Source organism: Schistocerca cancellata, chromosome 1 (genome assembly GCF_023864275.1).
Source record: "Schistocerca cancellata isolate TAMUIC-IGC-003103 chromosome 1, iqSchCanc2.1, whole genome shotgun sequence".
NCBI lineage: Eukaryota > Metazoa > Arthropoda > Insecta > Orthoptera > Acrididae > Schistocerca > Schistocerca cancellata.
Genome location: NC_064626.1, coordinates 912424769 through 912447926, shown reverse-complemented (window position 1 = coordinate 912447926; position 23158 = coordinate 912424769). Strand labels below are relative to the sequence as shown.

At 39.3% G+C, this 23158-nt stretch overlaps 1 protein-coding gene across 1 annotated transcript in view; it reads left to right on the top strand.

Annotated features, from left to right (window-relative positions):
- The window catches only part of LOC126113877 (venom carboxylesterase-6-like), a 199815-nt gene that overhangs the window by 162890 nt on the left and 13767 nt on the right, over nt 1-23158 (top strand). Inside the window, exon 8 of the mRNA XM_049915021.1 lies at nt 7026-7161. Within this exon, the coding sequence (XP_049770978.1) occupies nt 7026-7161 (136 nt within the window). The remainder of the gene's footprint in view (nt 1-7025; nt 7162-23158) is intronic.

The window sequence follows — 23158 nt, the reverse complement described above, 5'->3', positions numbered from 1 at the left end:
CACAACTTACACACACAACTATCTCTGGCCACTGGAGTGGGACAGTAAGCAACTATGTCTGATAGGAGAAGTAGTCTGTGGTTGGCGGGGATAAAAAACCTGGGGCAGGAAGGGGGAGGGATAGCACAGTGACCACAGTGATACCATTCCAGAAATCCAACAGGATCTCCAGTCCCTCCTCAAATCCTTAGGCCCATCCCAGAAGCTCTGCCCTGAATCTCTCTTACCCTTATCCCTACTACTTCCCAGATTTGTCTCTTCTAAAGACTTTCTAAAGCCCATAAACCCAACCACCTGGGATGCCTCATTGTGGCCAGTTACTGCACCCCATTGAGAGAATATCTGTTATCATGGACCAACGTATTATATGTACCTATCTTCCTATATAAAAGATACTAATAATTTCTTCCAGCAACTATACCCTCACCTACAATAACATTACTTTATAAGGAATCACCTACAAAGAAATCCATGGTACAGCAATGGGCACCCATGACCATCCTAGCCACATAGAAACCCAAAACCCTTACCTGGTTCAGATTCATTGACGACATATTCATGATCTGGACTGAGAGAGAGGACACCTTACCCATGTCCCTCCAAAATCTCAACATATGTTCCCCTCCAAAATTTCAACATATGTTCCCCTTTTTGTTTCACCTGTTCTTCCTCAACCGAACAAGCCAGCTTCCTCATTGTTGACCTCCACATCAAAGACAGCTGCATCAGTTCCTCTGTCCATATCAAACCTATCAACCACCATCAGTACCTCCACCTATTCCATACCAAGAATTCCCTTTCACACAACACAGCCACCAGTGGCTGTTGTATCTGTAGTGACAAGCATTGCCTTTCCAAATACACCATGGGTCTTACTGAGGCCTTCACATACCATAATTATGTTACCAGCCCTAAACAGGAGCAGATCTGTGCCTTGTCCCACAATTCATCTACCAACTTCCACATTCCCACCATCTGGCCAAGAAAGGGCAGCACTCCCCTCATGACTGAGTCCCACCCAGTACTGGAGCAACCAAATCATGCTCTCTACCACAGTTCCAACTACCTCTCATTATGCCTGGAAATCCTTCCCCCTTCTGCCATCCACCAAACCTAAGGGCACCAATGACTTCGCTGTTTGGTTCCATTCCCCCAAATCGACCAGCCAACAGAACTTCGATATATTCTTGTCCACCCCTACTCTGCCCCTGCTCTCAACCCATTGCCCTACAGCTCATATCCCTGCAGTAGACGTATGGCAAGACCTGTCCCACACATCCTTCCTCCATCACCTACTCCAGCCCAGTCACAGGTATCACCTATCCTACCAAGAGCGGGGCTACCTGTGAAACCACTAAAGTGATCTACAAATTAAGCTGCAACCACTGTGCTGCTTTCTGGGTTGGCATGACAACCAACAAGCTGTCTGCCCACAACAAATTCTACTGACAAACTGTGGCCAAGTGACAGCTAGACTACCCAATCAGTTGCTGTACAGCTGCCCAATACAATGTGCTTTGCTTCAATTTCTGCTTAACAGACTGTGCCATCTGGATCCCTCCTACCAACACCAGATTTTCTAAATTGCACATGTGGGAACTCTCCCTGCAGAATGCCCTACATTCCTGTAACTGTCCTGGCCTCAACCTTTGCTAATCCCTGCCCTTCAGCCCCACTCCAGCACTAGATGACTTCGTAATCCATCAACAGACTCACTAGTCTTTTCCCCCCTCTCTTTTTTTCTCCTTTTCCACTTCCCCACTCCTCCCCCTATCAAACGTCCCAAATGCACCTAGTAGACCCACCCTGTCCCAACCACAATTCTGCATGCTCCCACAAGCAACACTGTACCCTCCCCCACCCCTGCCCTGCTATCCTCCCTTCTCCCCACGATCAGCTGCGTCCTTACACCCACCACCCTCAGGTTGGTTCTCCCATCAGGCACAGTTGCCCTCAGTCCCATCTCAGTGGCAAGAAACAGTGGTCATGTTTATGTGAGTTGTGCTTGCATGAATGGAATGATGATAATTTTATGAAAAGGATAGCTTGGTGCTCACCATATAGAGGAGATTTTGAGTCACAACTACAAAAAGACTGTCAAACACCTAAGCTTTCAGCCAAAAAGAAGGTCTTCATCAGAATCAGACAACACACACACACACACACACACAGACACACACACTTGATTAGAGTGTTTGGCTGCTGAAGCCAGACTGCAAGCAACAGCACATGATTGGGGAAGCAGTCTGGGTGGTTGGGATAAGGCGGAGTCTGGTGTGGGGAGAGGGAGGGATAGGAGGGTAGGGGACAGTAATGTGCTGCTTGTGGGAGCATACAGGGACAAGCTGGAGAGATTGTAGGGCACCTAGATGCAGTAGGAAGGTTAAATGGTGGGACAAGGGGGGCATTGGTGGAATAGAGGGCTGCATAGTGCTGGATTGGGAAGAGGGAAGGGGATAGGTGTGTGCACGACAATGACTAACAAAGGTGGAGACCAGGAGAATTACAGGAATGTAGGATATACTACAGGGAGAGTTCCTACCTGTGCAATTCAGAAAAGTTGGTGTTGGTGAGAAGTATCCAGATTCCACAAGCTATAAAGCAGACATTAAAATAAACAATTATGGGTTGGGCAGCGTGATTAGCTACTGGGTGGTGCAGATTCTTTCTTGGCCAGTTTGCTGGTGGCCATTCATGCCCACATAGAACACAGCACAACGGTTGCAACTTAGCTTACGGATCAAATGACTTTTTTCACAGACAGTCCTGTGTCTGATGGTATAGGTGATGCTTGTGACCGGATTGGAGTAGGTGGTTTGTGGGAGGACATATGGGACAGGTTTTGCATCTAGGACTGTTACAGGGATATGAGCCACGAGGCAAGGACCGAGCGAGGTGGCGCAGTGGTTAGCACACTGGACTCGCATTTGGGAGGACGACGGTTCAATCCCGTCTCCGGCCATCCTGATTTAGGTTTTCCGTGATTTCCCTAAATCGTTTCAGGCAAATGCTGGGATGGTTCCTTTGAAAGGGCACGGCCAATTTCCTTCCCAATCCATCCCTCACCCGAGCTTGCGCTCCGTCTCTAATGACCTCGTTGTCGACGGGACGTTAAACACTAACCACCATCACGAGGCAAGGGGGTTGGTAGCAGTGGTTGTTTAAAGATGGACCAGGATATTGCATAGTTTTGGTGGATGGAAAAATACTGCTGTGGGAGAGGTGGGAAGGATAGCTGATGCGATATTCCTCATTTAAGGGCATCACAAGAGGTAGTCTAAACCCTGGCAGAGAATGCGATTCAGTTGCCCCAGTCCTGGGTAGTCATGCGATTCAGTTGCCCCAGTCCTGGGTAGTCATGAGGGAATGCTCTTCTGTGGCCAGATGGTAGGACTTTGGGAGGGAGGGCTGGAGGGATAACATACAGAAAATCTGTTTCTGTACAAGGTTGGGAGGACAATTACAATCTGTGAAGGCCTCAGTGAGACCCTTGGTATATTTCGAGAGGGACAGCTTGTCACTACAACTGTGACAGCCATGGGCAGCTAGGTGGTATGGAAGGGACTTCTTGGCATGGAATGTGTGGCAGCTGTTGAGGTGGAGGTATTGCTGGTGCTTGGTAGGTTTGATATTGTTGGGTGTACTGATGTAGCCATGTTTGAAGTGGAGGTCAACATTGAAGAAAGTGACTTGTTGGGTTGAGGAGGACCAGTTGAAGTGAATGGGAGAGAAGTAGTTGAGATTCTGGGGGAATGTAGATAGGATGTCCTCACTCTCAGTCCAGATCATGAAGACGTCATCACTGAATTAAACCAGGCAAGGCTTTTGGATTCTGGGTGGTTATGAAGGATTCCTCTAGATGGCCCATGAATATTCTGGCATAGGGTGGTGCCATGCAGGTGAGGTGGCCATTGCCATGCCCCAGATTTGTAGGTGATGCCTTCAAAGGAGGAGTAATTGTGGGTGATGATATACTTGGCCATGGTGACTAGGGAGGAGGTTGTAGGTTTGGAATCAAATGGGTGCCGAGAAAGGTAGTTTTCAGGAGTAGAAAGGCTGTGGGCATTAGAGTTGTTAGTGTAAAGGGAGGGGTATCAGTAGTGATGTGCAGGGCACCATGAGGTAAATAAACAGGAACTGTGGACAGTCAGTGGAAGAAATGATTTGTATATTTTATAAAGGATGGTAGGTTGCAAGAATATGCTGAAAGTGTTGGTCTACAAGAACAGAGATTCTCTCAGTGGAGTCATAGTAAATGGCCACAATGGGGCATCCTTGATAGTTGAGTTTATGGACTTTAGGAAGCCCATGGAAGGTAGGAGTGCAGAGAGTGGTAGGGGTGAGGAGAGAGACTCACTCTGGGGAGAGGTTGTGGGATGAGCGTAAGACTGGAGACTGAAGATCTTGCTGGATTTCTGGAATGGGTTCACTCTGGCTGGGTTTGTAGGTGTATAAATCTGATAGTTTGTAGAGTCCTTCTGCCAGGTAAGCCTTGTGGTTCAAAACAATAGTGGCGGAACTGTCCATGCCAAAACTACCAACCACCAGCAACACTTCCATTCCAACAGCTGGCACCCTCATTCCATACCAAAAATTCCCTTCCATACAGCCCAGCCACCCATGGCCTTCACATCTGTAGTGATGAGCAGTCCCTTTTGATGAAGCCTTCACAGGCCATAATTACCCTCTAAACCTCGTACAGAAACAGATCTTCTGCACCTTTCTTTCCAGTCACTCCCCCCCCCACCCCACCCCACCCCACCCCACCCCCCACCCACACCTCCCAAAGTTCCACCATCTGGCCACAGGAGCATTCTCCTCATGACTCAGTACCAACCAGGATTCTAGCGACTGAATCACATTGTGCTCCAGGGTTTCGACTACCTCTCGTTGTGCCCTGAAATGAGGAATGTCCTACATATTTTCCTTTCACTTCCTACCACTGTGGTATCAGCTGCCTGCCAAACCTACACAATATCCTCATCCATCCACACAAAACCCCTGCTTTCAACCCCTTCACCTCATGAATTGTACCCCTGTAGTAGACCTAGATGCAATACCTATTCCATACTTCCACCCACCACCATCTACTCCAGTCCGGTCACAAGCATAATCTGTTACCTGTGAAACCAGCCATGTGATCTACAAGCTAAGCTGCAAGCACTGTGTTGCATTCTATGTGGGCATGACAACCAATAAGCTGTCTGCCTGCATGAACGGCCACTGACAGACTGTGACCAAGAAACAGCTGGATCACCCAGTTGCTGATCATGCTGCCCAACACAACGTTCTTCATTTCAGTGACTGCTTCACAACTTGTGGCACCTGGATCCTTCGTGTCAACACCAGATTTTGTGAACTGCACAGGTGGGAACTCAGTGTTCCCGTAACCCTCCTGGCCTGAACTTTCATTAGTCATTGTCCTATATCCACCTATCCTCTTCCCTGTTCCCACTCCAGTGCTACAGAACCCTCTATTTCACAAATACACCCACAGTCTTTTTCTTTTTACTTCTCTCCTTTTCTGCCCCCCCCCCCCTCCGCTCTCCCCCTTAGTCTAACCTCCAAACTGCACCTAGCTGCTCCATTCTCTCTCTACCTCATCCCACTATCCCCCCACAAGCAGCACTTTACCACACCCCACACTTACCCTGATATCCCTCCCTCTACCCTCCCAAGCCTCCTCCTTACCCCCACCACCCAGACTGCTTCTCCATCATGAGCTGCTGCTGGCAGTCTGGTCTTGGCACCTGAGAATGTGGTCATGCTTTTGTTAGCTGCATTTGTATGAGTGTGTGTGTTTGTTGTTTAGTTCTTTTTGGCTGAAATCTTACTTGTTTGAGTAGGAACCTGTCCTTTTCATAATAGAAAGCTCAGACATATAACAGTCTTTTTCTTGTGACTATTTGAGAGTCAACATCTCCTCTATATGGTGAGTAGCAATTAATATTTGACCATATATGGCTCAAGACCAACTGCTTGTGCTTTCACTAATTTACTGTATCAGTCATTCCTTTCTCACACCATTTATGTGCAGGCTATGCTTGTGAAACCCATAGTCCAAAAAGGTAGTGGCATAGCATGTCCAAAGTCATTGGGCAGCAGAGCCATTTCCCCTTCCACATTCATCTGTCCTAGACATGGCTGATCATAAAGCTATAACATCTTAATTCAGTACACTTGGCTGCCATGAGTCAGAGAGGTGAAGTTGTTCAGGTCCCCTTGATTTTATGTGTCTGTCTCTGTCCCACCAGCTATCACTTATGTAAATTTTTACATGTATACATTAAATTTTCTGTACTGACTGAGGCAAGCACTTTATTTAAACATGCTGGTGGCCTGGTATACTGTCCCTAAACTTTCCTGTAATTGAGGTCCAACATCTCACCTCTGATTACTGCTTAACAGCTGCTTGTTTATCTTACTAACTCTTGCCCACTCCTAAGCTTCCTGATTATGGTTGAATTGTGCTGTACATTTCCTGCACTGGGTCCTATGAGAGGCTCTTCTCCTGCCAGTTCCCAACTGCTCAAGTACCCACTGTCTCCATTAATCCCAGTGGGAGGCCCTAGCCACATAACATTTCATTTCATTAATCAGTTTCTTCTTTGCTTCCTGTCCCTCTATCAAAAAGCTCCTGCTTTATACTATTTAATTCCAAGAAAGAGTCTCTTGATCTTTCCCAGTGTTCTTCCCATTAGATATCAACTGCTGAATTTAATTTCTACAAGACTGACAACAAATTCCCATAATGACTACCCTATGACAGCTCAGACACTTCCCACTCATGGTCGAATTCTTTTAGAATGAGAACTAACTGTAATAGAACCTGGAGTATTTGGCAGTGTGTGACTTCAAAGAATATATCATGTTTATAAAGAATGCATGTTTGGCTGTATGTAAATGTAAATGACACTAATAAGTCTTCACGATGTTATGTATTATATTAAGTAGAAATTGTTAAACATTGTTATATTTGCAGTGATACACTAGATAGAATAATCTTGATTATGATTTCCAAACAGGTGTCAGTCATGTTGATGACATGGGCTATATTATGAGGATGGATGAAAAACATGGCTTGAAAGTTCTCGAAGCAGAAGAAGACAGAAAAGTAGTGGAGTTAATGGTTGACATAACACTCCATTTTGTTAATAGTGGGTAAGTATCTATCATCAACTGACACTAAGGTAATATTAATGACATTTTAACTCTCTTAACCAATATTTTTCAATGCTTGCACAGTGTAGTCAGCTGGGATAGTGTAGCCTTATATGTGTATATGCCTATATTTATGTGTGTATATGTGTACTCTATAGCTCTGAAGACAGTTCTGTCCAAAAGTTAGCAACATTCTTAGTCTTTTTTTGTGTGCCTTTTTCCAACTAAACATTTCAGCTTCTTACATTATTTATTTTAAAATCTGTTTTGCAAGACCCTTCTAAATATTTTTCTCTTGAAAGGTTCATCGATAAGACATTAGAATACTGGTATTTACGATACATGATGAAACATTTTACTGCCTCAAAACTCTCATTCATTCTATTCCTTGTTGACATTCTATATTCTATATGTCACAGAATGAGATGCGATAATCACGCTGTGAAATGAGTAGACAAATATATTTGTCAAGAGCAGCAGTTGCTGATATTTTCTGCTGCATGTTATGCTAATGACTTATTTACATTATGATAGCTTGTCTTGTGTGTTATAGTTTTATATATTGTGAGGAAAACATTGTTGCAAAACAAAGTTAATGATACAAAATAAAATATTTTGGCTTCATTTAGATGAAGCTGTATGGCAAAAATATTCATACAGGGAAAAAAAAAAAAAACAGGAGACAATAAAACAAGAAAATTCTTGTGGGATATGTAGCTTCAAGAGCAACTCATGATGTCTAATAGTTTGAAATTTTCTTGAGAGAGTACTCTACAGTAGAACACTGATCCACTTTTCTGAGCAGAGCTTGTTAAATATTTCTTAGTTTTCCATCCATATACCATTATTTACAGTGAACCTATCCTCTTCTTTTCTCTTCTGTTCTGTTCTCTTTCTCTCGCAATAAATAGATGTAAAAGTATAGTATCACAAGCAAAACTCCAACTGAGCCAACACAAATGACTATTCTGCTATTTTCTGTGAGTTTAACAAGACTTTTTGGATGAGTTAGCTATAATATTGAGTGCATTATATGTCACCTTCACAACAGAAAGCATAATGTCTCACTGACAAATTCCAGCATTGGAAGAAAATGAAGCTGAGAATAAGGGAAACACAACTTGCTCTTTATTCACATGAAGTGTTGAGTGCTATTGACAAGGGATTTCAGATCGATTCAATATTTCTGGATTTCTGGAAGGCTTTTGACTTGGTACCACACAAGCCGCACGTAGTGAAATTGCATGCTTATGGAATATCGTCTCAGTTATGAGAGTGGATTTATGATTTCCTGTCAGAGAGGCCACAGTTCATAATAACTGACAGAAACTCATTGAGTAAAACAGAAGTGATTTCTGGAGTTCCCCAAGATAGTGTTATAGGCACTTTGCTGTTCTTTATCTATATAAGTGATTTGGGAGACAATCTGAACAGATTTCTTCAGTTGTTTGCAGATGAAGCTGTCGTTTATCGACTAATAAAGTCATCAGAAGATCAAAACAAACTGCAAAATGATTTAGAAAAAATATCTGAATTGTGCAAAAAGTGGCAGTTGACCCTAAATAACTAAAAGTGTGAAGTCATCTACATGAGTGCTAAAACGAACTCATTAAACTTCAGTTAAATGATAAATCAGTCTAATCTAAACACCATAAATTCAACTAAATACCTAGGTATTACAATTACAAACAACTTAAATTGGAAGGAACACATAGAAAATGTTGTGGGGAAGGCTAACCAAAGACTGCGTTTCATTGGCAGGACACTTAGAAAATGTAACAGACCTACTAAGGAGACTGCCTACACTAAGCTTGTCCATCCTCTTTTAGAATTCTGCTGCGCGGTGTGGGATCCTTACCAGATAGAACTGACGGAGTACATCGAAAAAGTTCAAAGAAAGGCAGCACATTTTGTATTATCACGAAATATGGGATAGAGTGTCACAGAAATGATACAGGATTTGGGCTGGAAATCATTAAAAGAGAGGCGTTTTTCGTTGCGATGGAATCTTCTCACAAAATTCCAGTCACCATCTTTCTCCTCTGAATATGAAAATATTTTGTTGACACCAACGTACATAGGAAGGAATGATCACCATGATAAAATAAGGGAAATCAGAGTTCTTACAGAAAGATATAGGTATTCATTCTTTCTGCGCGCTATACGAGATTAGAATAATAGAGAATTGTGAAGGTGGTTCAATAAACCCTCTGCTAGGCACTTAAATGTGATTTGCAGAGCATCCATGTAGATGTAGATGTAGATGTAGATGAACATCTTGTCACACAAGGCTTTATAATGAGTTTACTTGTGTGATGAAGTTCTGAAAGAGCTTCCAAAGACTTAAAAATGTCAATGTAAGCACATCAACAGGGTGCAGCCAGTACAATAGATGATAAGTTGGTTTACAGCAAATGATTCAGTTCTTAATCTCACAAAGACTTACATTATACAATTTTTGTTGAATGAAAGTAAACTGTTGGTGCCGAAAGTAGAAAATAATTAAATACATCATATAACATTCTATTCTGTACTCTTGGTAAATACTGAAATTGAGTCATAACATAAATAACATAATTAAGAAGCCCAGTGTGGAAAGTCTTTCACATAAAATTATTTGCTGTTAACTTGAATTGAAGGAAATGATACTAGCTTATTTTGTATACTTTCACACATTGTTGTATTATATAGTTACCTTCTAGAGCAATGCAGTTGAAACAAATGAAATATTTATTCAACAAAAGTGAACTGAGTGGGCAACCTCTTCAAAGATTCTGCAATTCTGACACATTAGTATGCCAGTTTCATAACTGTATTCTTTGCTAATACTAATAATTAAATTTAAATTAACTTTCATTTACACAACCAAAATAAAGTCTATCAATAACAACTGAATAGTCTTCTTGTCTTAGTAAAGGTGCCAAATTGGAGTTGAATGTTCTAGTGCAAAATAAGCTGGTGGAAGATGATTTGTCATCAGCTGTAAGCTAGTTTTGATGCTGTTCTCAATTGTTGACACATGACAGCTATTCTTTCCGTTTCAACATTGCTTCTGCATGCCTCATCAATAATTTGTAATATATACCAATATCTAGGCCTACCATTGTGGTAATTTATTTCCTTCACCCCTTTACATACAATTTTCAACAGTGTCCCATATCATAACAAGTGCACAACAATTCTGTTGGTCTGATTTATTATATTCTTTATTATCAATGTTTTTTTTCCTTCTGGCATATTGGAAGATTTTGCAAAGGTTTATTGGGTTTTGGTGACTTTCTGTAACTACCTATTCACCAGAGGGCAAGTGCGCAACCTTAAACTGTTAGACAGCACATTTTCACACATACGACTTCAGTTTTATACTGTTGCATTGTGCCATTATGTACACATGTGCAGATTATCTGGAAGGCCTAAGAAAACAGTCAGTGAACGATATAAATACAAGCATTGGAATAAATATAAATAATTAAGTAGAAGGGGCTTAAGGGGCTAACCGTAGTTTTAGATTTTTTCTCTAAATTTATTCACAGAAAACTAATTTACTTTAAATGATGGCCTTACACAGGATAATATTACACATCATGGTACAGATGAAATTGGAAGTAACAGTCCTAGTGGAACAAGCAGAGCATTTGCAGGCAATGGCTACCATAAACCAAATGCATCATTCAGTGCACTCCAATTTAACCAGGTTGCTTAAATTCTTGATGCTTAAAAAATTTGGGCAAATCTCATTGTAATAATTACTCCACCACACCAAAGTTCAGTCACTGTTAGTTTTTATAGCATTCACAGACCTGAAATCTCTATTTCACAAACATGTATACTGAGAAATGACTAACTTTCAAATGTACATACATTGGTATATGCCTAATACTGAACACATTCAAACATGTAGCACACTAGACGCTCTACTGATCTTACCTAAGCAACAACCACAAGAAGAAGACCACATACCAGATCCGCACACTCCATTCTCAGTTATGTTATGTGACATACCACCTAGGTCAAAAGAATATCTACATGTCTGGCCATCATTCATTTATACAAACATTTTACAAGCTCTAAATATTCCAAATATATACATTATATACATCTTAAATATCATCTAATTCATGGCACAGGGGCCTGATGACCACAGATGTTAAGTCCCATAGTGCTCAGAGCCATTTGAACCAGCCAATTCATGGCACAACCCTGAATAGCAATCACCAGTCAAGGGTGCTATTTCATCCTTTCTTACCTGCATAACATTACTCAAAAGTGTTCTCTACAAATATTAATATGCAATTTTCATATTAAATAAAAACAGCAATTAAACATTAGTATCAACTGTACTAATAGAGTCTGATAGTTTCATGTATTTGTGGAGAACTCTGTTTTGAGCACACAGCAGTAGTGATCTATGATTTTGTTTATACAGGGTGATATTCCCTGGGGCAACCAGGAAATCTGGGAAAAACTAGGGAATTTTATTTTCATCTGGGAAAAAGCAGAGAATTTTTTAGAATTCCAGAAATTTTTCATTGTTTCAGCTCACAGTTAAATTTTTGTAATTTTGACTTGTTGGAACTGTTACTCTAACAAAGGATTTTACTATAGCCAGCTACTACAGGATAATACTGCGACAATAAAAGATAAAAGAAAGAATAACACCGAAATAAAACTAAGTTACAAAGAAACTACACCATCTACAACAACAAAACACAGTGCACACATAAGCATCTACTGACAGCAGAATGTATTGGAAGACTTTAGGACTAAGGCTATGCAATGCTTCATAACAACAAAGTGGCTTTTTATGAGTGTGGCATCACAACTGTCTACATTTCTAACACGTCATGTGAAAATATGGCAAATGGTGGTTTACTTTCAAAGTAAATTCCCTTTTACGCAAGATGAATTACTTTTACATGTGTGACTATGCAATGACTTTCTTACATCATGGAGCATTTCTCTCTTATTCAAAACTTAAGGCCAGTCACTTAGAAAAATTTCATGCCCAGTGGACCAGACATTTATGCCATTATTTAAAATTTTACTGGTGCATAGGTGTTTGATATACAGTGTCATAAAGGGTAACACACAGTAAAAAAAATGATCAGAGCTTAAATGTTAATTTTTATTTCTATTTTAGTCCTTCCATAGACTACAAATTATGCAATAATGATGGCAAAAATTAAGATTATTCCTCAAATACAAAGTGTAAGGTGAGTCTTTGAACAACTCCACACAAAATTGGGTTTTCTATGGAAAAGTAAAAGTGCTTAGTGGAACATTTATTCTGCCAGGTAACCCACAAAATGTTCAGTACACAGCACTGCAATTTACAGTCCTGCTTGTAAGAAATATTCAGTTGGTGAAATTTAAGCTGTGCTCTAAGGATCCTCCTAACCACACCCTCAGAAAAAAAAGAAACAGGAAAAAAATTTTGACAGTCAATATTATATCAGTATTATTAGGCTAGTTTTTCTTGCAGGTGTACTACATGTACCTTAATTTAAACCATTAACTTTTCCTAAGTTTGCATTCACACTATTTGACAATGATCTCTCTTCTGGCTGAGCACATGCTTTTACAGACCCCTGAGTGGAGAATTCTGAGAACAGAAGCTTGTGATCGGCTTGTACCACATTGCCTATTGAGACCCCATTCCCAGACCAACCAGGTTATAGTATATAAAATAAATGAATATGTAATATGGGGCGTTCCACATTTTAGCTTACCTGGGCCACATTGGAAGAAGACAAGTACTTTTGAGTTGCACATGACGTACTTAACATTAACAATAACCACTATACATAAAAAATGTGGAGAGGGTGGAACTATGAGAGAATATCATCATGTGTTGGGAGTTTCAAATTGAAAGTGATTAATTTATCATAACTTCACATAAATGGATTTTTCTTTTACCAGTTGTTTGATGGTACTTACTTCTTGGGCCACATTGATACTCGCTTTGGGCCACATGTGGCCCGCAGGCTGTGGGTCGGACACCCATGATGTAATGGGTTAATGCATCACAGAAGTGGCACAGAAGTTTATGGCTAGTTGTTAGAAGGACCACGTACAGCCTCTTTGGTCATTTTAGTAAATGCACAACAATGCACACAGTTCAACACAATATTTACATCAGCTGTTCATTGTTATGGTGGACAGTGTTGTTACAAGGCTAAGGCTGGTAATAAGCATAAGTATTCCAGAGCAGCAAGAGCACAGCCAACTTCCATCTATCACAGAGAGGGCAAAGTAAGAGAAGGGTGTGACCTAGTACATCATGTGTCCTCTGCTCTGAATATCTGCTGTCATTGGCTGGTGAGATCATGTGACATGAACTATGACTGGCTGGCACAGATGCAGTGCAGGCTTGATTTCAGTACTTTGGAAGCTACCATGCTGTATTTGGTGGAATTAATATTTTTATTTTCTTAATGTGAAAATATGTAGTTCACATGTTGCTGTGCTTAAAAGATCTTTTTTTACTAAAATGCTGGGAACTTCTATGGTGGCATGTAAAATCTTTACCATTCAAAGGTTTGATAAATTTTACAGCTCCAAGGGAAATTATGAAATCTAACATGGAAAAATTGTAATTTCCCCTAGGGAATAGTGTGTATTTTCACCTGGAAGAAAGTGTATTTTTAACCAGGAAATTTTTTTCCTTGTCCATGTACCCACCCTGTTATAGCACCAGTAAATAGATTGGTTGATTTATCCTTACATCATATATATATTTATTTGATAGTGGATTTCATGAAGTAGTAGTTGATGTATCATGTGTAGTGGCAGCTATCGTTATAGTTGTTAAAATGATTTCTCATACAGTTGTTAGTAAATTATTTAGTAAAAGTGGTACCAACATGGTGATTCTTTTATAGGAATTATCTTTTTATTGCAATTTCAACACTGTGTTTTGATTTATTGTAGTTCTTGTGGAAGCAATTTTTCTGTGTTTGAGGAATATGTATTTTAGTTTCAAATACAACCAGAACCTCACCATGTTAGTGTGCTGTACCCAGGCACCTCCCTAGTTCTACATCTCTCACTTCATGGAAAATTGCAAGAAACATCCACTCACCAGCTGACCAAATACCTCTCAACTCCCCTTCTGGCCTGCTGCACCCACTCAGTCCACACTTACCTATGTGGCCTGGCAATCATCTCACAATTTGCCATCTCTATATTGCTCAACCTATGCCTCTCATGCTTTGATGATTTTATGGATATTGTCTATGAGCAATAGCTTTACAATTTTCTTGTTCCACATTAAATCAGTTCATCTGAGAATAAGCAGCCACCAGCAACATTACATTTCTAATGATTCTAATCATTTTATTTCTGTCTTCCTTGCTGTGTATGATTAGGCCCCTGTTGAGAGCTATGCTCCAAACATAGCTCTTTATTTCTCTGTTTTGTTCTCCAGCTTTACATTTCTGGATGTTGACAAGCATTTTTTTTATTGAAAACTTTTTCCTTGTTAATCTGTGCTACCACACATTTATTAGCTATTTTTTTTATAATATATTCAACTTCTTAAATTAGAAAAGTCATTTTCCATTTCATGACACTCTTTCCTACATTCATTCATCTGAGTTTGTATTTCAATTTTCACAGTAGATGAAGAAGGTACCTAGTTGGTCTTTAAAATAATGTGTGGTAATAGAAATAGAAACACGGCTGAACACCTGGAATGCGTTTGATTCTCTTTATTTTACCAAAGTATTATCAATAATATATATTCTTTTAATAATTTTCAGGTATGCAGCCACATCCCATCACCATCCTACCGTGATATTATTGCCCATAAATGTCTGACCATCCTCAGATGAGTGGACAACTACTGAAGAGCCCAGGTGCATCCACAGTATTTATGCCGAATCTCACACATGTGAAATGTGCTGGTGTCTTTCAGCAATTGCATCAGGTGATGACATGCACAGGACAGCCAAGTTGTGTGTGCTGCCCTCAGAGGTGGAAGTGAGAGATGATCTAACATGGAGTACCAAATGACTCCAGTGGTTCCATTGTGATTGGATAATTTTAATTATAAGATTACAATTTTTATCCAGTTGAAAGCCATGGTCACAATTTATAAGATTATTGGCAAGGCTATTTCCACTGATTCTTTAATTACTGAATCCCAAAAACTGGAAACTGGAGCTAAAATTGTTAGAACATACTCTCCTCAATCTACTTCTTATTTAACAACAAATTCATCAAACAAACCGATATCTTCATTATGGAGAGCCCTGTGCTGGCTAATCTTTTTATGGAAGAATTTGAGGAGAAAGCAATTAAGCCTACTGTTTTAAAGACCATGTTTTTCTGGAATTATGTTGATGATACTTTTGCTGTATGGTTTCCTGGCAGACAAAAACTGGAGAAATTCTTCTGTCACTTGAACTCATTACATGAGAACATCGCATTTACAATAGAAATTGAGAAAGATGGGACTTTACGCATTCAAGCCATGCTAGTAAGCCATAAGAATGATGGGTCACTGGGACAGTCTGTGTAGTGAAACCCCACGCACACAGATCTATATCTCCAGGTGTCTAGCTCCCATCACCTTGCATAAACTGCCAGAGTTCTTAGTACCTTAATGCATCGGGCACACATAATATCAGGTGATGAGAACCTCCATGCAGAATTAGAACATTTGGACACTCCATGCCAAATAAGGAAGGCCATGCATAGCTTTAATATCAAGATGCAAAGCACTGAGAACACTGATGATGATTGCAAAATCAACTGTGTTCCTTCCATATGCTGGGAATTTGTCTTCTGAAATGGGCAGATTGCTTGGGAAAAATAAAATAAAGCTTATCTTCCATCCACCAGCAAAGAACTTGGCTGTAGTTGGATCCATTAAAGATGACATACAACTAAAAGAGGAAAGCATTTGCAAAATTTCCTGCAAGTGTGCTGCTGCGTATGTAGGTCAAACAACATGAACTGTCCAGGAGTGTTGTACAGAACACAAAATATACATCCATCTTCAGCAACTGTCAAAATCAGCAGCAGCAGAACACTATGGGACATTCAATGGAATACAGTAGCACAAAGTTTTTAGCTCCTGTTTCCAGTTTTTAGGGTTCACTAATTAAAGAATCAGTAGAAATATGTCTTGCTGATAACCTTATAAAATGTGGCAGTGGCTTTCAACTGGATAAAAACTGGAATCCTATAATTAAATTTATCCAGCTACAACAGAATCAATGGAGTCATTCGATACTCAATGATTAGATCATCTCTCCTTTCCATCGCTGAGGGCAGCAAACACAACTCCAGCACGCACAACTTGGCTGTCTAATGCCTGTCATAACCTGACTTGTGCACCGAAAGATGCCAGCACATTTCGCATGTGCGAGATTCAGTACAAATGCTGTGAATGCACTGGAGCTCTTCAGTAGTTGTCTACTCACCTGAAGATGGCCAGATGCCTCTGGGCGAAAATTTCATGGCAGAATGTAGGCAGGGCTAGCTGTGCACCCAAAAATTATTAGAAGAAGAAATATGCCAGGAAAATTTCAGTGGTTATGGCATATATATTCTTTGATACTCAGGGCACCTTTTATGCATTTTTCCTTCATAACTAGTGTCCTGCCCAGAATCCAATTACTCTTCCTCCTACCTTATTTTGCTTCCTGAGACTGGTCTCTACCATTATTTTCTGTTACTACCATCACTGGTAACACATTCCAGCCACTCATTCTGACTAAATTCTCATCCCATTTGACATATGTTACAAGTATGTTGATGTTATCATATGCTCCTTCATTTTACTTTCATCCATTTACTTCATTGTGAAATTACTTGTTTGTCACTTTACTATTGCTGCTCTAGCCTTAACAAACACCAGGATGAATGATCCTATTGTCATCACTCTGAAAATCTGCTGAAAGGTTTAAAGTGTGAAGCTTGAAGCCTAGGTAGCTCCGAAATAAGATAGATATATGTCTTTATCAGCAATGACTTCTCGAAGTTATCTGAATCACATAGCTTCAAGGATTGAAAATACTTTTTAGTAGCATAATGAGCAGCAATGTTAGCTCAAAACAGGCTTATTTTCTTACATTATGAGTTGAATGATTATTGATCTAATCATGAAAAATATTATGAAAGCAACAGCAAGCAAACAGTAACAACTTTGTAAAAGTAAAAATTCAACAACTTGTTTTCTATTGCAGATGCTATTCTAATAACATCTTAGCAGGTGAAAGAATGAGGAGAATGTAGCAGTTTAAAATGAGAATTTTGTTAAGTTCCTTTACATAATGTTGTACTTAATATATAGGAGATTAATCAAATTATTATACACCATCCATCCAAAATGTTAAAAAAGTTCCAAGACTGATATTATTCCCCAATGAATGCCAGATAATATGCACCATTTAAACTAGGAGGCAGCAAACACAGGTAAAGTCCTATTAGTTAATCTTGTATAAATGTAGGCTGCAGGTGGGTGGAGAATAATTTTTGACAAACTAACACACAAGTTTGCATACAGATTTTCATCACTCCAGATAAGGTTACTGTGGCAGATCAGAACACCAGATCAGTTGATAGAGGCTCATATATAAACAACATAAATCACAAGAGATTTGGCACTATATTACTACACTGGGCATTCCCTGGCTTCAAAATCATTTTGCCTCATTGCTTGAACGTATTGTTTATACTAGCAGGCTATTGCTGTTCTGCCAGTATCTCCACTCTGTATTCTTCTAAGAACAAGGTAAATTTACAGTTGCTCATTGATTAATATTATTTCTTTAACCATCTACTCAAATTTACTACATGACAATTATTGTTTGAGAACTACGTCATATCTTAGTGTTTTGAATGACACTGTTTATCATACATTTCTAACATCAGTGAAGAATTTCTTTTGATTGGGATGACACCTTCTGTGAAACAATTCTCTGTACATTTGTTCAGTTTACTGAACACCACATCATGATATACCATTCATTAAACACATGTCTGTGAGATTCTGTTTTGAATAACGCTTCAACTTTGACATCCAGTCATGAATTGTGAAGACTGGAAAACTACTCTGTGTGCACATTGCAGATGAGTGAGCATTGTTTTTCAAGATTTACCACTTAAATCTATGCAGCAGATAGATGTTTTTTTTTATGAAATGTAGCCAAATTACAGATGGGTGCTTCATATGTGTAGCTCATTCAAGACCTCACAACCACTTTAAATATTCATTTCCAGCCATTGGTTGTTTATCTTAAAATATTTGGTTTTGGGCTCCTCTACAGTCTGTATAATTTTCACATGAAAGATTTGACACACCTTATGTTATGAGTTTGTAGTTAACTGTTAATACAGCAAATGCAATTAGTTTTGACATGTTTTCTTGGATAATTTATACCTTGACATGTTCCAGAACCCTCAAAGTTGTTCTCCATAATGGTAATTATGGAACAGAACTAATTAAGACTCATAACAAAATGTCAACTACAGAATTAAGTAAATTATATTGTAGTGATTTGACATTACCTTGACATTGAAAATTGGTTACTAATCTAGTGGAAAGATGACTTTGTTAAGTAAATCAAGTTACTATTCCTACTTGAAGAGATTCTTGTCACACCTAAATATGTTATTCAGCATGATAGAGCCCCTCAAAAATGATTCAAGTGGCTCTGAGCACTATGGGACTTAACTTCTGAGGTCATCAGTCCCCTAGAACTTAGAACTGCTTAAACCTAACTAACCTAAGGACATCACAAACATCAATGCCCGAGACAGAATTCAAACCTGCGACCGTAGCGGTTGCGCGGTTCCAGACTGTAGTGCCTAGAACCACTCTGCCACTCTGGCCGGCAGCCCCTCAATATACTGTAGAATCACTGAATAAACAAACATGTCCAAAAGAATATACACCACATATATAATTAAGATGAGACTGGCCAATGATCCCTTCAGTGCAGATGCACACCACTCTTTAACTCTTATAGGAGTCAGTGAAATGCTATGAGGAATGAGGATAATGATCTGGGACACAACATAAGTAGAGCGAAGATAAGTTGAGAATTTGGGTCTGATGGGAGGTGTGCTAGGGTAGTCAGTGCAGTTGTGATGACCACTGGGTCCAGATGGCTCATTGGTCAGAGCATCTGCCTAGTAAGCAGGAGATCCAGATTTGAATCATGGTCCAGCACTAATTTCCATCTTTCCTTGTTAACATAAATCAATGTCCACTAGCAGCTGCATGTCATAAGACCTTTGTGTCTTGATTGATAATGGCTGCAAGATGAAAATGGTGTTCCTTTCAGACATGTGTGAAAGGACAGACACCTCCCATATAATTAAGATAAGACTGCCCAGTGATCCCTTCAATGCTAGTGCACACCACTCTTGAACTGTTACAGGAATCAGTGAAATTCTGCAAGTAATGAGGATAATGGACAGGTTCACTACATCAGTAGTGTGCATATAAGTTGATAATTTGGTCTGATGGAAACCATGCTAGGGTAGTCCATGCATTTGCATTGAGCACTGTGTCAGGATGGCTCAGTGGTCAGATCACCTGCCTGGTAAGTAGGAGACCCCTGTTCAAGACCTGGTCTGGCACAAATTTTCCACTTTCCCCATTGATGTAAATCAGTGCCCACTAGCAGCTGCATGTCACAATTCCTTTGTTTCTTGATTGATAATGGGTACAGGATCATATATGTAACTGATATTATGGTACACAATAATGTACTCTATTTCCATCAAGAATAATACTTTTTTTTCTTCAATGTGGAAAGTGTCCTTTAATTCTATGACTGTCTGGGTACCCTAGTAACCAAACACTGAGATTTGGAATTACAAGAATCTCAAATGGTCTAATGTACAACAATCCCAAATTCCTGTTTCTCTTATTCAAAGGCAATGAGTATGGAAGAGTTTTCAATAGCCCTTTCTCACTTACTTGACATCTTTGTATCCTAACAATCCTTTTGGCATAATAATACTTTCTTCTGACCACTTCATCTATCAGATTTACCAGTGTTTTTCTGTTTTTCTCTTCCCACTGATCTTCATCTTTGGGCATCCTTGGAATTTTATCAAACCATTCATTATGCTCTCTCCTGTGAGGTATTAACTCAGCTGAAGTGTAATGTGTTGATTAATGAGCTAGGAGGTTCACTATTCCCTCAGATGGTTTAATATAACTGATCCATAATATTTGCTGATTGTGACAATAAGTTCTCATGAATTTATTTAGTTTGTGAAACATCCTTCTGACTGGGCTGATCTCTAAGTGATATGATAAAGTCAATATTTTGGTCATCTGGTCCTGCCCCAAAGTGTTTCTCTGTGGCTAACGTAAAATGAGTTGCATTATCAGACAGCAGAGCACATGACTTGCCCACACTAGATATAATCATTAAGTAGTCTGTTCAGATTTGGTGGACTTGTGAAAGTTTTGATTAGGTATAGCTTCAGACATTTAGTGAATAGGTCATAGAATGCCACAACATATTTGCATCCTCCACATGCTCTTGTTAGTACACCACAGACATCCACAGATATGATTCCTGATGGCTTATCTGGTACTAAGGCTTGTAAAAGACCTCTGCCGCCTCAGTTATCAGGCTTAGCCTTTTGACATAGGGTGCAGGTTTTCAAGGTTCTCTGTATCTTTCTGCAAAGGTCTAGAAAATAGTTGTAAGTACATAGTTTATTAACACATTCAATTACACCAAAGTGGCCCCCACACATAACGTGAACATCGTCTAAGATTTGATTCATAGTTTGTCAGTATACATACGCAAGCACTGACTCCATGGGGCCCGAGGGGTCCCAAGCCCCCACAAAAATTCATTTGGGGATGGGGGGAGAGGATGGAGCCCCTCCCCCCCCCCCAATAATTTAAGAATATTATTAGTTATATTATGCTTTGTGAAATCACAAAATTATGTTGAAATTTTTTATTTTCCTTGTTTGACAATAGTTACCTTTTAAAATACAGTCAGTAATGAGTTAAAACAAATAATTATTATGGTAGTAAGCAGGTTTACTGAAAATGAGTGTTGTGAATCATGATAGCGTTTCGGTGCTGAGGGCCCCCTTAGGATTAATCCTGGTGCGCGGATCTTCAGGTAAAGTCTTGTTCCGGCAGGCCAGCGCTGCAGCTGTGGTGACATCAAAAGGACCAGAGCAGAAGTGCCTGGAACCCTCCACCTTGCATTGTCTTGATGCTTTGAGACGTTATGACGCCGCAGTTATATAAATCCCACCCTGCCGTCACAGTCATTCAGTGTGGATAGTTTCGTTCAGTGCATGCTGCAGATATGTTTAGTGTTCCGACTTTAGTGTCTAGTGGACTATTTTATAGGACTATATTTTATTCGTTTACTTTAGTCTCTTAGTGTATTGTGATTTAAGTTTGCAATGGATAAATTTATTACCAAATAGGCGCTCTTGGAAGTCAATGATACTGCAAGTCAACCTCCAAAAATTATTGTGTCATCAATTGCTTCGTCGTCCTCAAGAGAGAACCATTCACAGCCAAAACCTGGACAATCTAGTAAATGAAGATCATTTCAGAAGTCTTGGTTGATCAAATATACATGGCTAGAATATGAAGCATCTACCGAAAAAGTTTTTGCAAAACCTGCAAAGAGGCAGATGCTAAAAATCTATTACAATTTCCTTCAAAAAAAGAAGATGCATTTACTTCTGTAGAGTTTTCTAACTGGAAAAAGGCTTTAGAAAAATTCCATCTTCATGAAAATATGTTTACGCATAAAGAAGATGTTCTGAAACTAAATTCTATCACTAACTGAAGTGTGGCCTCCCAATTGAATGAACAGTTAGACAGCAATACGAAGAAAGACCATTTAGCTCTTGAGACAATTTTTACTACCATTCAATTTCTATGCTGACGAGGACTAGCAATTAGAGGGCACGAAGATGTAAACTCAATTCTTTTTTCAATTGTTGGAACTCCAAAAGAATGACATACATGAGTTTAAAGATTGGTTAGGGTGTTCGAGGTATAAGTGGATGTCCCACGATATTCAAAATGATCATTGATATACTAGGAAAGTCTGTGTTGAGAAAGGTATTGGCTTCAATCAAGAAGACTAAACAGTTTTCTATTATGGTTGATGAAACAAGTGATTCTTCGATTCACAAACAACATTTTGTTTTCATACTGATGATGATTTCTTAGTTATCAATGAAGACTTTATTGGCCTATACGAGACCCCCAACACTGAATGACAAACTCTGTTTAGTATTTTAAAAGACATTTCTGCTCGTCTTGATTTGTCAATGGATAACTTAAGAGGACAGTGCTATGATGGTGCCTTGATTATGAGAGGTAAGTTCAAAGGACTAAAAAGCTTAGTTTTGGATATATAACCAAAAGCACATTATGTGCACTGCACTGGTCACAGTTTAGACTTGGCAGTTGACAATCTCCATCATCTTACATCTATGAAGCATATTATGGCTTTAGCCAAGGACTTAATAAACACCATAAGGCAATCCAACAAAAGGATGGGACTTTTCAGAAGTATACACTGTGAGAGCACCATTGACGTACTTTAAGATTACTAGTATTTTGTCTTCCAAATGTTTATAATTAGTACAGAATTTATATCTGTTTGTATGTCAACGATAGGATTTAAGTTACAAAACAATTACTAATTTCACCCTATAACAAAAGATACTAACTAGGAACAGTCAAAATAAATTATAAAATCAATTACATACATAAAACTAAGCACAAATTTAGATCTGATGTTAAGTCATTTAGAACTGAGGACCAACCTTTCTCTTTTACAAAAAGATAGATTATATTCACATATGTTAATGGTAAATTGTAAAAAGTGAAAAAACGAAATTAAGGGAGGCAGATGGCAAAACAACAGGGGAATTAAAATTATCCCAGCTTGCTTTGTCACAGACTTCTGCAGGTTTGCAGTTATTCCAACCTGTAGGAATGTTCTCAGTACCATGGTTAACACACAAATATGTT